The following is a 15,128-nucleotide window of genomic DNA, read 5'->3' as shown; positions in this document are numbered from 1 at the left end:
AAACACCAAGTGAAGCCAAGTCCTTCTCCACATAATTTTTCCAACGCAGACGAGGCCATGCTCTACCACCAACTGGTACTGCATCCAATACTTTCAGGGCCGATGCATTTGTATCCATTCAGACGACATGACCCAGCCAACGAAGCCGCTGGAGCTTTATTCGCTGCGCTATGTCTATGTCGTTTTAAAGCTCTCATACAGCTCATGGCTCCATCGCCTGCGATACTCGCCGTCACCAACGTGCAAAGGTCCAAAAATCTTCCACAGAATCTTTCGCTCAAACACTCCAAAGGACGCCTCGTCAGTTACCATCATCAGCAAACTTTAATACCTTCACATTTTCGAATCATACTTTGTGTAAATTTCTTCGCAAGTTGTGGAGGTAATCGGCTCCAAGTCAAACGAACTCGCCTTGATAACTCATTGACCGTCTATCTTTGTTTTTCTTTGGGTTTTTGCTTAACTATTACCCAAATATTTTCAGTAGAGTTGGCCATCAGGCCAATCCAATATTTCAATCGCACTCTACAAAACTTTGGCTTCGATGCTTGGGATCGTTGACTTCTTGTAAAATCCAAGGTTAGCTAGTTCTTCGAAACTTCTTCACAGCTGACGGTAGAAATGCTTTTTGGTAAATTTTATTCATCAAAACCGCATTCACATTGGTGGTAATGACAAATAAACGGTCAAATCCTTTTTCGGAGAAGCAGCACCGAACATGAACCATAACTGGATGCCTGACAGTTTGCCGGAGTTGTCGATTGCAGCAGGAATGACACATTTGTCTGTTCGCCCAAAAGGAACATAAATTCGTGAATATTACGTTTGCCCAATTCCGCTCTGAATTTGCCTTAGCCCATGCGCGTCTTTTTATAATATGAGATAATGAGGGCTGTAGTTCTTTCAATATGCTCCGGAATTTGAGGTTTTCTGCACATCCAAACATCCTCGAATCGTGTCTTTGGTTACATCAATACCTGCTTCAGCTTCACGCTATGATAAGTTCGACTTTGTCACGAAAAATCAATGATTTTCTGATCTTCCTTTGAAGATATTTTTTGTTTTGGGGTATCGTCGTTGCATCCATTTTTTTATGAATGTCTTCGACTTTTTCAAATATTTTGCTGTAGATGCGCGTGACATTTTTGGATCTTTAGGTTGTGCATAACGGAACTCATTTTCTCACTACACTAACAAAATTCCAAACGCGTATTTCCTATTTTGTTGCATTTAAATTCTATTAGAGAGACTGTACATTCAACAACCATTGAATCGGTCGTAATATAGGGGGATTTTTTAAGAGCTATATGAAAGTTTTTCAAAAAAACACACGTAAAATTCAGAAAAATGCATGAACTTTTTATTTAAATCGATAGTACAGTCCATATAATTTAATGTTTGAAGATTATTTCATGCAAATGTTGACCACGACTGCGCGTCAAATAGTCCATTCGCTTAGTCCAATTTTGGCATACTCTTTCCAATGTTTCGGCCGGTATCCCACATATAAATGCTTTAATGTTGTCTTCCAATGCGTTAATTGAAGCAGGCTTGTTTGAATAGACATGAGCATTAACATAGCCCCACAAAAAATAATCTAAAGGCGTTATATCGCACGATCTGGGTGGCTAATTGACAGGTCCCGAACGTGAAATAAAATGTTCACCGAACTCGCCTCTCAACAAGTCCATTGTTACGCGTGCTGTGTGGCATGTGGCACTATCTTGCTGAAACCACTTGTCATGCAAGTCAAGCTCTTGCATTTTGGGCAACAAAAAGTTAGATATCATTTCACGGTAGCGCTCACCATTCACAGTTACGTTACGATTCGCAGCATCTTTGAAGAAGTACGGTCCAATGATACCTCCAGCCCATAAACCGCACCAAACCGTGACCTTTTCTGGATACATTGGTAGCTCTTGCAATTTTTCTGGCTGATCTTCACTCCAAAATCGACAATTCTGTTTATTTACGTACCCATTGATCCAAAAATGAGCTTCGTCGCTGAACACAATTTTTCGATAAAAAAGTGGATCTTCGGCCAACTTTCCAAGAGCCCATTCACCAAAAATTCTGCGTTGCGGTAGGTCGTTCGGCTTCAATTCTTGCACCAACTGTATTTTGAACCTAAATCCTTTCGCAAAATTTTCCACGTTGTTGAGTAACAGAGGCCCAATTGCTGCGAACGACGACGAATCGATAATTGATGGTCATCATTAACACTGGCCGATACAGCTGCGATATTTTCTTCAGTTCGCACTCTACGTACGCGTGTTGGTGGTTTGATGTCCAATAATGTAAATTTGGTTCTAAATTTAGTCAAAATAACTCGAATAGCCTCTTCAGTCGGTCGATTAAACTGACCATAAAGTGGAAGAAGCGCGCGATAAACTTCCTGATGGATGTGCAAGCGATGTTCGTTCGAAGACGATTCATGGTTAAATTATAGACCAAACTGAAGATGTTTGACAGTGAAACAAAACACGAAACATGCATCAGCTGTATAAACCAACTGTTTAAAAAGATAATAGCTAAAAAATCACCCGTTAGATACACCTGCATGGAGAAATCATCGAAAGTTCGTCATCAGCTTTACAAACTTTCGCCCTCCAAATGCCGCCAACGAAGTCCAATCACCCCACCTATGGCAGACGTAAAGCTGCAAGTTGTAACCCACATTTTTTTTTCCTTGTTTACTCCTCTCGGGAGCATAGGGTCACGACAAGACTCTTAAAACGTACACGGTTTAGTGCTGTTGTTTTTGTACCATGACCATCATGAGATGTTGGCATCTGCTAGTTCGCGCAGCATCGACCTTCTCCAAGTCTTGTTTGGTCTACGATCTCCGCTCTTTTGCGGGTTTCAGTCCAGTGCCATTCTTGTGGTGCTACCTGGTGGTTTTCTCAATGTGTGACCTATCCATCGCCACTTTCTGCGTTTGATTTGTCTTAGGATGGCATCCTCGTTCGTTAATCTCCATAGTGCGTCGTTACTAATGGTGTTTGGCCAGAATATTCTGCAGATGATGCGGAGGCATTTGCTGATGAAGGATTGTAGCGTCTGTGTAATGGTGTTAGAGATCAGCCATGTTTCGCTGCCGTTCAACAATACGGACTTCACGCATGAGCCGAATACTCGTAGTTTACACCAAACATGTTAAATTCCAATTAGAATTAGCAATTGATGCAATTGGTTTATATTCTCTAATTCATCGAACAATTAGAATGAGTTCAACTAATTCCAATTAGATAATTGATAATTGTATTCCAATGGTAAAACTAGTTGCAATTAGTTGCCATTAGCAAAAAAAATTGGTTAGCCTTTACAATTAGAAATCTAATTGACTTCTGCTAATGCAATTAGATATTTAATTAGCTCGAATTAGAATAAATTATTTTGATACAAATAAATTGTTTGCAAAGAATTATTAAAGTGAACGAATAATGATGTAACTTACATCATGTACGTCACTGTATGTGGAAACATGTGGTTATTCAAGTACCGTAATTGTTATCAGCCGGTAATTGTTTGAAATGTAAATAAATAAACGCGCTCTGCAATTTGTTTCAACTTCAAAGTTTGAAGTGTTCGCATTGTTTAATATTGTAAATGAAAGTTGTATTTGTGTTAACTTAAAAACATATTTATTTGTCGCACTGTTTCGCAACACGCCGCTTACGTCTTCAGGCCCTGTGGAGCGACTATTTTGCTTTGCGGGCATTATTAATAGTCCAAGGCGGAGTCGCTTGACTGACTTTTCTTTTGAAAAGCTCGTATTGCTGAAAGCGAATATACCCGGTCATTCTAGTTAATAAACAGTTAGTACATACGTTAAATAGATGTTCATGTATGTAATATACGTAGTACATATTATGCACATAAGTAATATATACATATATGTGTGAAATTCATATTATGAATATTTCAGTTTTTTTTTGTTTTTCAAAATATCAAAATGATTGATTCTAATTCGAGCTAATTGAATATCTAATTGCATTAGCAGAAGTCAATTAAATTTCTAATTGTAAAAGTTAACCAATTTTTTTGCTAATGGCAACTAATTGCAATTACTTTTACCATTGGAATAAAAATTTCAATTATCTAATGGGAATTAGTTGAACTAATTCTAATTGTTTAATGAATTAGAGAAGTTCACAAAAGAAGGTTAATTAGCAATCATTAGCATTATCTAATCATTATTTAACATCTCTGGTTTACACATTACTCACATTACTGTGGCACAATGACTCGCGAACGTAATTGGGGCAGGTATAAATTAAGGATGATAGATTTACCAGGTTTGCTCTTTAACTACGGTGAAAAAGGAAGTTGTGCTGGGAACTTCGGCTGCCGCGTCACTTGGGAGATTCAGCCGAATCCTGTATATGAATCCCTGTATTCATACACTCGTCCAACCAGTCGTTGCTCAGACGGTAACGAACTGTCATTGGTTAATTTTTTTCGTAAATCACCAACACAATCTTAGTTTTTTTTTTGTAATATAAATACATCCCAAGTCATGCTGATTTCCCATCCGTAGAATCTGTCAAATTCGCTCAGAGCCGAATACCGGTCTGTTAAAGAGCGCACTTCTAAATATCTTTTCAGCAGGTAGAAATGACCCGACTTCAAACAAATCTACGCCTCTTTAACTAACAGAAACGCAACTCGCTTTGAATGTTTCGATTTAAAAAAACGCAATATTCAATTGCAAATGGACATACATACAAATATATGCAAATAGTTTGTATGCAAAGCGAACTTCACTTGTTCTTAATACGTGTTATTTAATTTTATTTTAAAATAATACATAGATGTAATATGTAATTTATTCTTTGTGTTGGCAGGCAGTACATTGCAATTGACAGCTGATGTCTCGTCATTTTCACTTTGGAAGCAATTTGAAATGAAATAATAAATATTGCTTTCAATCAATTGTCATCATCTGGGATAGCGCCAAGTTGAAGATACTTAGCTTCCGTTTGGTGGGATTATACAGTTATACAAATAAATACGATAATTTTTCAATAACACATACCCAGTAGGAAAAATTAAATGAACTACTTATAAACACAAAATTCTTAAAAAATCAACGGTATTTTGTAGTCGCTTAAAACTAATCTAAGTTAATGTTGTGAAAAAAATTCGTGAAGCTTCATAAACATTTTTTCAAAATAATAGCTAATTAATCTTACTCTCAGGTTGTCCTCAAATATCATTCGCACCCTTCATATAGATATATGTATGTATATTAGGATGGTTACATCATTTTTCGACATCTTTAACATAAGAAAAAAGTCCACTATAGCTGAAATGTTCATTTCGAGCCATGCAAAGTTTAAGAGAAGCTATCTTATGACATAACGAAGGTTGCAAACGAACTTGGTAGGAAGAATGAATTTTTTATATATGTGTAGGTATATTATTAATGTTAAATATAACACAGATGGCACTAGTTTTATTGCATTCACGTCTTTTTCAGTTATCCTTAAAAATACAATACTGTTGTTAAAATTTCATTATATTCTATTCATTGATTCGTGACTGTGCTAAGAGTGACGCTCTCTCTCTTAGCTTGACAGTCTGTGGTGGACCATAGCTTCATCAACAATCCTCCTCCAATTCAGTATCTCTCTTGCCTCATTTCTCCAATTACGAACTTTGATCGCTTTTAAGTCTGTTTCTACGTCATCAAGCCATCTGTTTCTTTGTCCGCTTCTCTTTCTTCCTCCAATTGGTCGCAAAGTAAACACCCTTTTTTCGATTCTTTCGTTGGGCATTCTTATGATGTAGCCAATCCATCTAAACCGCTGCGCTCTAATAAAACATATTACATTTTCACGACCAATAAGGTTTTCAATTTCGTTGTTATAGCGGATGCGATACGTGCCATTTTGAAGCCGAATAATACCGTAGATTTTTCTCATTATGGATCTTTCAAATCGCAATAGCTGGCTTATATGATTAGCTTTCAGTCTCCAGATTTCCGCACCATAAGTAAGAACCGGATGTATCAAAGTTTTATATCATTCATCTTGATTTTCTGCATTCGTGATAAAACCTTTGATCTGAACAATTTTATATTTGCAGATTTAATTCTTTCACCTATTGCAATTGATGTGTCTTCACTCTCTGATAGAACAAATCCTAAGTATTTGAATTCATTTACACTTTCAAAAACAAAATCATCTATGGCTAGAAGCATAAATTTAGTTTTTTCGGCGTTGACATTCAGTCCTATAATTTTTGCTTTTGTATGTAGCAGCTTGAATGACGCTACTTTTGTTATTTTCAAAATAATGGATCAAAAATAATTTTGTGTTTTAATTGAAGCGAAGCAATGGCTTGAAAAGTTTTATGGGGACTCCACTCCATCAGAAACAACAATAAAACAATGGTTTGCTGACTTCAATCGTGGTTGTAGAGACGCCAATGATGCAAAATGCAGTCGCCATCCAAATGAGGAGCTAACAATAGAAAACATCAGAAAAATCCACAAAATCGTTTTGAATCATCGAAAAGTAAAGTTTTGTGAGTTAGCTGACATCGTTAAGATATCAACAGAAGGTGTTGGATTTATATTGCATGAGAATTTGACTATGAGAAAGCTCTGTTCAAAGGGTGCCGCGTTTGCTCATTGTTGACCAAAAACAGGAACGTGTAGATGATGGCAAAAAAATGGTAAAACTATATGAATTAAACTTCCGAGCGACTACTGGCTGTTCGCAGTCCTAAAAAAATGCTAGCCGTTAAGAGATTTCTCTCGAATGAAGAGGTTATCGCTGAAACTGAGCCTTATTTTGAGGCAAAAGAAGTGGTATTTAAATGTTAGAGTAGCGCTGGAATGATTGCATTGATCATGGTGGAGGTTACGTTAATGCGCAAAGCTAATTAAAAAAATAAACCTGTTTTCTTTGTTAGGCCCCATGTCTTAAATTTTTTTCCTTTCTTTGTTTGGAGGTTGTTTCACAATACATATAAAAAAATTCTTTCTGTCACTTTCCTATTACAATATGAAAATACCTAAAATAATTTGTTTAGGCGGCAGACTTAGCCAAATGGATTGGTGCGTGACTTCTAGGCCTGCAAAGGTTCCAGAAGTACGCAGGGTCCGTGCATAAAATACGAAATAATAGAAAAAGTTTTTTCTAATAGCGGTTGCCCATCGGCAGGCAAGTGCATTTCTGCCTTGAAAAAGCTCCTCATTAAAACCATTCACCGTTCGGAGTCGGCTTACAACTGCAGGTCCCTTCATTTGTGAAACAACAACAAGAAGTTTGGCCAAGCATCTAACCGAAGTATACTCACCAATTATTTACTTATTTTTTAACAAATTTTAAAATTTGTTGGTAAACCCAAACATCAGTTTTTTTATTTATAAGGCAAATCTCATAAAGAAGCGCAAAAAAATCATCGAATTTTGTTTTTGAATAACTTTTTACTAAATGAAAAAAATTATGTTTAGTAATGGAAATCTTTATTTTGACCTTTACACGTTCCATTGCTTGTTTGTTTGTTTATTGCAGCTCTCTGGCTCACAAGTGTCAAAGATTATTGACGCGCAAAGCCATTTGATCAAGTAATCCAAGGTTTTCTGATAATTCAAGTGAAGACTTGCTCGAAAATAAACATGCATCAAAATTTTATTCCATCTATCGGTATTTCACAGCAGTAAAACTTCAGCAGCTGTAACACTTGCTTGATTTAATGGTTCACTTGAATAGAGGCACTAACCAAATAAAAAAAAATAATAAATAATATAGGGAATTGTGTTTTTTTTTTGTTTTTTACATTTTTTATTTAAAGCTTCATAATTTGTGCGACCGCCGTGGCCGAATGGGTTGGTGCGTGACTACCATTCGGAATTCAGAGAGAGAACGTCGGTTCGAATCTCAGTGAAAGATCAAAAAATTAATAAATCCGAGTGTATTTCTGCCATGAAAAATCTCCTCATAAAAAATATCTGCCGTTCGGAGTCGGCTTGAAACTGTAGGTCCCTCCATTTGTGGAACAAGATCAAGGCGCACACCACAAATAGGAGGAGGAGCTCGGCCAAACACCCAAAAAGGGTGTACGCGCCAATTATATATATATATATATAATTTGTGCTGCCACCTTGTTTATAAACTACTTCGTAAATACGCTGGTGAATGGCTTTGTACAAATTCTCCAGATAGCCTAATGAAATTTCAGACCAGGCAGTTTTATTGATTCGAATTAAATCATTCTTGTCTTCAAATTGTTGCCAATTCTGATTAAGCTTACGAGTAAGGCATCGCTATAGATTTTCAATAATGTTCAGATCTGGGAAATATGGATGCCATGCTAAAGTTTCAACTTTTTGGGACGCAATCCAAGCTTTGGCCAGACGTGAAATGCCTGTGCATTAAAAAATCCAATTAATAGGTTCAAATGTTTCATGAATGTCGGGAATAGATGATTCCAATAAAGCTTTATTTACATATGTCTGTTTCCCGCCATTTTGTAGTGCACAATTTTCAATTCGAACACGCCGTAGTAGGGGGCGCAATACTATAACACCACCTTCACGCCTGACGGTTCAAGTGCCTTTCCTCCATTCTTAAGTTGTAGAAATAGTAATTATATCCATCCGGCGCATCCAGATTGAACTTCTTTTCGTCACTAAATACTACTTTTTTCCACTCGCCGAAGTCGTTATTGGTAACAGAACTCCAAGCCAGACATGTAGTTCTTTGCATATTCGGGGCGGAGTTTTTTTTCCAAGTTTACTCAAATGTGTTTTTTTGTAATTTTTTATCCTTCTAATGTGGAGCTTTCAGAATAGCTCTTCGAACGGAGGATTTGCTGGCTGCAACAATTGCCATTTTTTTCAACTTTTGCCATTTAAAAGGGCGGAATTTGATGCAATCCTAAAGATTTCGCGGGTTTCTTCCGGTGTCAAAACCATGGCTAAAATAGTGAGTAAGCCAGTCATAGACTTTGCTATACGATAATTCTTGTCTAAGGGTTTCTGAAATCTCGCTTAGAATCGGTGCTCTGCTTACCTCATTTCGCTCACTCTAAGGTTAATTTATAATTTAGTAACTTGATTTTAATATATAATTTAGTAACTTGATTTTAATTGCCATAAACCGTTTCTATTCAATTAATAATTATTAATTTAATTTTCGTTATCACAATCAAAGGCACATCAACCCAGCCGGTCAGTTACTATCGGTCAGGCACAAGTTAAAGATTTGACTGATTAGTTTGACAATGCATCAAATAAAAAGCATGCAAACATATGTATGTACGAGTATACTACGAGTATAGTATTTGTTTTTGCTATGTATTTGAAATTAACATTTGCAATCTTCGCATGCATTTCACGCTGATATAACAAACAAAAGCACATTCGCTCAGTCAATTACAACTCAGTCCGTTAGCGGCATTTAAGCGCGCAGTGATACGAACCAAATCTAACGAAAATTCAAAATGTTAACAGAAGTTTTATTGTGCATTTGTGCAGTGATTTGCCTGTATTTATCCTACAGCTATGCTGTTGGACGTCCTGAAGGATTTCCACCGGGTGTGTTTTCTCTTTGCTTTTTTGAAAGACTAATTAATATTCAAGTTGGTTTTTTTGTTTTCAAATTAAAGGACCTCCACGCATCCCACTATTCGGCAGTTATTTATTCATGATGCTGGCCGATATGAAATATCTGCACAAAGGCGTACTGAAATTCAGCAAATGGTATAAATCGGATATTGTGGGTTTTCATGTTGGCCCTTTTCCCGTTGTGGCTGTGCATAATGCCGAAGGTGTTAAGGAGATATTAAATAGGAGAGAATTTGACGGACGCGCTCAAGTGTATCTCGCATCAATGCGAGCGCCAAGTAATGAAGTCTTAGGTAAGTTTAAAAAATTGATGAAAAAATGAAATGTAAAGTAGTTTTTGAGGTGTAGGAAACTGAAGTTGGCGCAAGATTTTCCTTTGTACTAAACTATGCCACTGACTAAGAACTATTTTTGATTCTCCATATAAATAATTTTGATTGGGGTTTTTTATATAGAATCATTGACTTTGATAATACACAAGCCATGTCGTTCCCACGACAGTCGATTCTATGTTACTGGAATGACCCGGACCGAAGAGTGTCACCTCAGCAGCATTCCTCGTACATGTTAGAACAAAAATAATAACAACAAAACTAGTAAAAAAAACAGTAACAACAACAATAACAACAACAAAAACAATAAAAACAGTAACAAAAAAAGCAAAAACAGTAACAACAACAATAGTGACAACAACAATAATAATAATAATAACAACAACAACAAGAATAATAACCACAAGAATAATAACGACAATAACAACAACAATAACAGCAATATGACCAACAATAACAATAATAACAACGGTTTAACTTAGCGAAAAAGTCCATCTAAACACAAAAGTCATGCCTCAAAAAAAACGAATATTCCTCAATCACTTTAAGTGATAAAAACAGATCTTAAACCCACTGGGACAATTAAACAACAACAGTTCGGAAAAAAATTAAAGAAAAAACTATTAAACACATTTTTTACAATTAAATTACAATTTAAACAACTGCGAAAAAATTTCCTTTAAACCTTTCAAATGTTTTGAAAATATAAAATTAGTAAAATGGAGTCAATCAATCTCACGATTTTTGCAGTATTTATAAATATTAGAGCTAAAAGTGATTTGTGAGAAAACGAAAAACCTTGAATAAAAAACTTAAGTTTCCAAATAAGCCAACCTCAAGGGCAAAACAAAACCACTTATAAAATATGACCAAAACCTTTGCAAGTCTATCTAAAACATATTTGCAGGTCCCTTTGGGAAATGAACTGAATTTTGATTCCAATTTAATTTCGATTTTATTTTTTACATTGGCATTGGCGTGCAATCTCTCTTCACACAAAACAAAATCGGTATTGTTTTTCCATCGGAACTATAAAATTTATTATATTTTAAGACAGTCACCAAAGAGTTACCAGAGCTACCACGACCTGAAAGTACTTCCAAAAAGCTCATTATTTTGATTCCTTTTAAGCATGAGGTGATTTTTTGCAAAAATATTTTCAAAAACCCTAAGCCGAATGGTTGGTGCGTGACTAACATTCGGTAATGCATGACGCATGAAAGATCAAAATAACAGAAAGAATTTTTTTTCTGATCTCCGAGTGTACCTCTACCATGAAAAAGCTCCTTGTAAAAATCATGTGTCGTTTGAAGGCGTCATAAAACTGCAGCTCCCACAATTTGTGGAACAACATCACAACGCCGGCCACTAATTGAAGGAGGAGCTGGGCGAAACACCTAACAAAGGTTGTAATTTTTTTTTATTTTTTTTTTATATCCTTGTTCACCCCACTCGGGAGCATAGGGCCTTGACAAGACTCTTGCATCGTACCATTTCTGTCGTTCAATTTTATTTATAATAACTCGATTTTTGGAGGTAATTTGAAATCGGTTCAGTTAATATTTTACCGAAATATTTTGGCAAAGGTCTTCAAAAATTATATAAAATACAGAAAAACAATAATAGCAGTGAGAAGTTTTGGGTATTCATTTATTAATTTTTTTTTTCAATTTTTTTATAAAAATATAATTCACACTACAACAAAACCAATATAAGTCAACGTTTCAAAATGTTCATAAAGTTTAAGTTTCGCAATAATAGTACCGCAACATATTGCAAAGTTTTAAGTATTTATTTATTTAAATAGTTTTTTGCATTTTTTATAAAAAGATAGATACAACAACAAAAACTATCTAACTCAAAATTTCAAACTTTTCATAAAATTAAAAAAAATTCATCATTTTTCCTTTAAATTATAAAATGTTTAGTCAGCATTGTTGAAAAAATTGGGAATGCATATTTTTGAGCCGATTAAATTTTGGTGCAACATTTTGCCAGTTTAAAGTGACGAAAAATTCCTGTTGATTTTTGAAATTTTTTTTGATGACACTGTTTTGCATTTTCTTCCATATAATGGATGTTCGAACTTTTTTAATAAAAATATGAGTAACGGGTGATCAATTTAGAGGTATCGGATTTGAAATTGAAATAAAACAACAAAAATTCAAATTGATTGTGCAAATCTTTATTATTTTTGTGTAGAACCATTCATGACATTTATTTTTTAAAGATAATCCCTTTCAAATGTTGGCCGCAACTGCGCCGTAATTCAACCATCCGTAAACACCAACTTTGAATGACTCGCTGGAGGACTTCGGTCGTTATCTCGTGAATAACTTTAGTAATGTGGGCTTCCAAAGCCTCAATCGAAGCTGGTTTATCCAAAAAGCATTTAGACTTTACCCCACAAATAAAAGTCCAAATGTGCGACACGTATTACACGATCTGTTTTGGTCAACCCACTGGTCCCAGACGAAAGATAAATCCCTCACCGAAACGACGACGCAATAAATCCATTGTTTCTGGGCTTGTATGGCAAGTAGTGTCATCTTGTTGGAACCACAGAGATCGTTGTTGTGGAGATCCCGGGCTCCAATTTCCGGCATCCGGCATCAAAAAGTTGTTTATCATGGCACGATAGCGTTCGTCATTCACTGTTACATTGGCGCCAACCTCGTTTCTGAAGAAATATGGGTCGATGGGAGATATGATTATCCACCCCATAGGTCGAATCAAACGGTTATTTTCAATGAATGTAATGACTGTTTTTGAATGGCTTCAGGTTGCTCTTCAGTCCAAATATGGCAATTTTGCTTATTGACGTAGCCATTAAGCCAAAAATAAGCCTCATCGCTGATCGCCATAAGTTGGCCGAAGTGCGCAATGAACACTTTTCACAGAGCGTCGATTTTCGTAATTCAATTGCGCGATTTAGCATAAACGTCGTTGAGGCGTAGGTCTTTCCATGATGAAATGTTAATGAATACTCATAAAAATGATGTGATTAGTTTGACAGAATTCATGCGTGATCTGTTAAAAAAACCCCATTGGAAAAAGTACCTCCAATCTGATCGCCCTTTATAAATAAAAAATAAATGAATAGCCAAAACTTTGTGATACGTCGCACTGCTATTATTGTGAGCGCAGGTGTACACATATTTTGGCTAGTTTTATTATAGGTAGTTATTTCCAAGAAGATTTAAAGAAAGCAAGCTGGTTATAAACTATTTAGTGCTTGAGAAGTATTTAGAAAATGTGTTTCGTCGATATTAAAATAATATTCTAGCGAATTATTCTGCATCCAACGTGGAATGTGGTGTAAGATTTCAGAAAGAGTTTTATTGACGAAATTCTATTTAGGATCTATACTAAATTTTAATTAAAAAAAATCATATTTCTTTACTCTTCTTCGCTCGTTTCAGGTATTTTCTTTCGTGAAGGTCCCATCTGGAAGGAGCAACGTCGCTTTGTACTGCGCTTTTTACGCGATTATGGATTCGGTCGTCGTTTTGACGAACTAGAATCGGTCATCCAAGCAGAGATCACTGATCTTTTGGATCTCATACGCAATGGGCCACGCTATCCGCACGAACATGAATTGTCCAAACCGGGAGGATACCGAATTTATCTACCAAATATACTCAGCCCTTTTGTAGCAAATTCATTTTTCCACATTGTCATGAATGAGCGACATTCACGCGCGGAGCAAGCGGATTTACTGCATTTGGTCAAAATGGGTATGCAATTTCAACGCAAGGCCGACGATTATGGTAAAATGTTGAGCATTATGCCATGGATACGTAATGTCTTTCCGAAATCGAGTTCTTATGAGGCGCTGATGGAATCAAATGTTGCCGTCTACAAATATTTTGAGAAAATCGTTGATTATCATTTGCATACCTACGATGAGTGTTGTGAGCGAAATTTCATTGATTTATATATCAAAGAAATGAGGAAAGAGCACGAAGAGGGGCGCACAGAATGTTACAATCGTGAACAGTTCATCATGAGTTTGGCAGACTTTTCTTTTCCTGCCTTTACAGCTGCTGGCGCACAAATGGGTTTTCTCATACAATATTTCCTCTGGTATCCGGAGGTGGTGAAACGTGTGCAAGCGGAAATCGATGCGGTAGTGGGAAGAGGACGATTACCAACGCTGGAAGATCGTAAAAATTTACACTACACTGAGGCTACATTGCGAGAGGGTTTGCGCATTGAGACTTTGGTGCCATCCGATTTGCCACACAAAGCATTAGTTGACACGGAGTTAATGGGTTTTAAGATACCGAAGGTAAGGGATGTTTTTTTAACTTTTTTGTAGAATGAATAAACACAATTTCTATTGTACTAAATTCTAGGATACAATTGTAATACCGAGTCTCTATGCCTTTCACTCGGATCCACGTGTATGGGGTGATCCGGAGAAGTTCAGGCCTGAACGTTTTTTGGACGACAATGGGAAATTGTGCTTGAAAAAGGATGTTTCACTGCCTTTTGGTGCTGGTAAGTAGAATTTCTAAATATTATATGTTTGTGCAAGGTATTTTCATTCTAGACATCGAAATATTAAATATTTTCATTCTACATTTTTTTATACAAATTTTCCTAGGCAAGCGTCTTTGTGCAGGCGAAACTTTTGCTCGGAATATTATGTTCTTAATTACAACAGCTCTGTGCCAGAATTTCAACTTTGTCTTGGCTCCTGGTGATGAGTTACCCGATTTGTCCAAAAACTACAGCGGCCTCTCTATAACGCCACTCGATTTTTGGGTGCAGTTAGAGGAAAGAAAGTAGTTTATGTTACTTAGATTTATTTTATTGTTACTTAAATTTACAAATTGTTATATTATTTTAAAAAGAAAGTCTGAGAATGCTTGAATTTGTATTAGCAAAGTTTTAGTTGGGGTATGAAAGCCAAATATGTACATAGCAACATGCAGCAGAAATTATTAATAGATATGTATATATACCTTATATCTTAAGAAATATATCTTATAAAGCAAAATAATATATATCTTAAGAAATATGTCTTATAAAACAAAAAATTAAAACACATAAATTAAGAAAAATAAAATAAGGATGAAAATGAAACGATTGCATTCTATCAAAAAAGTACCGGGAATTGTTTAATAAAACGCAAAATATTTGTTTAATCATCAAAATTTATTTTTTCGCCTTCAAAATAGGCTCCATTCGAAGCAATACACCAACGCCAA

General features: G+C 35.8%; 1 protein-coding gene across 1 annotated transcript; it reads left to right on the top strand.

Annotated features, from left to right (window-relative positions):
* Positions 1-9,379: 9,379 nt before the first annotated feature.
* On the top strand, positions 9,380-15,042 carry LOC128855740 (probable cytochrome P450 304a1). The gene is made up of 5 exons (XM_054090895.1): positions 9,380-9,550; positions 9,622-9,873; positions 13,335-14,203; positions 14,271-14,415; positions 14,522-15,042. The coding sequence occupies exons 1-5, from the start codon at positions 9,457-9,459 to the stop codon at positions 14,704-14,706; spliced, it is 1,545 nt and encodes a 514-aa protein (XP_053946870.1). The 5' UTR covers positions 9,380-9,456; the 3' UTR covers positions 14,707-15,042.
* Positions 15,043-15,128: the final 86 nt, after the last annotated feature.

The sequence above is a fragment of the Anastrepha ludens genome, chromosome 2, assembly GCF_028408465.1.
Source record: "Anastrepha ludens isolate Willacy chromosome 2, idAnaLude1.1, whole genome shotgun sequence".
Lineage (NCBI taxonomy): Eukaryota > Metazoa > Arthropoda > Insecta > Diptera > Tephritidae > Anastrepha > Anastrepha ludens.
The sequence above is the reverse complement of the archived record's forward strand: the minus strand, read 5'-3'. Positions and strand labels throughout refer to the sequence as shown.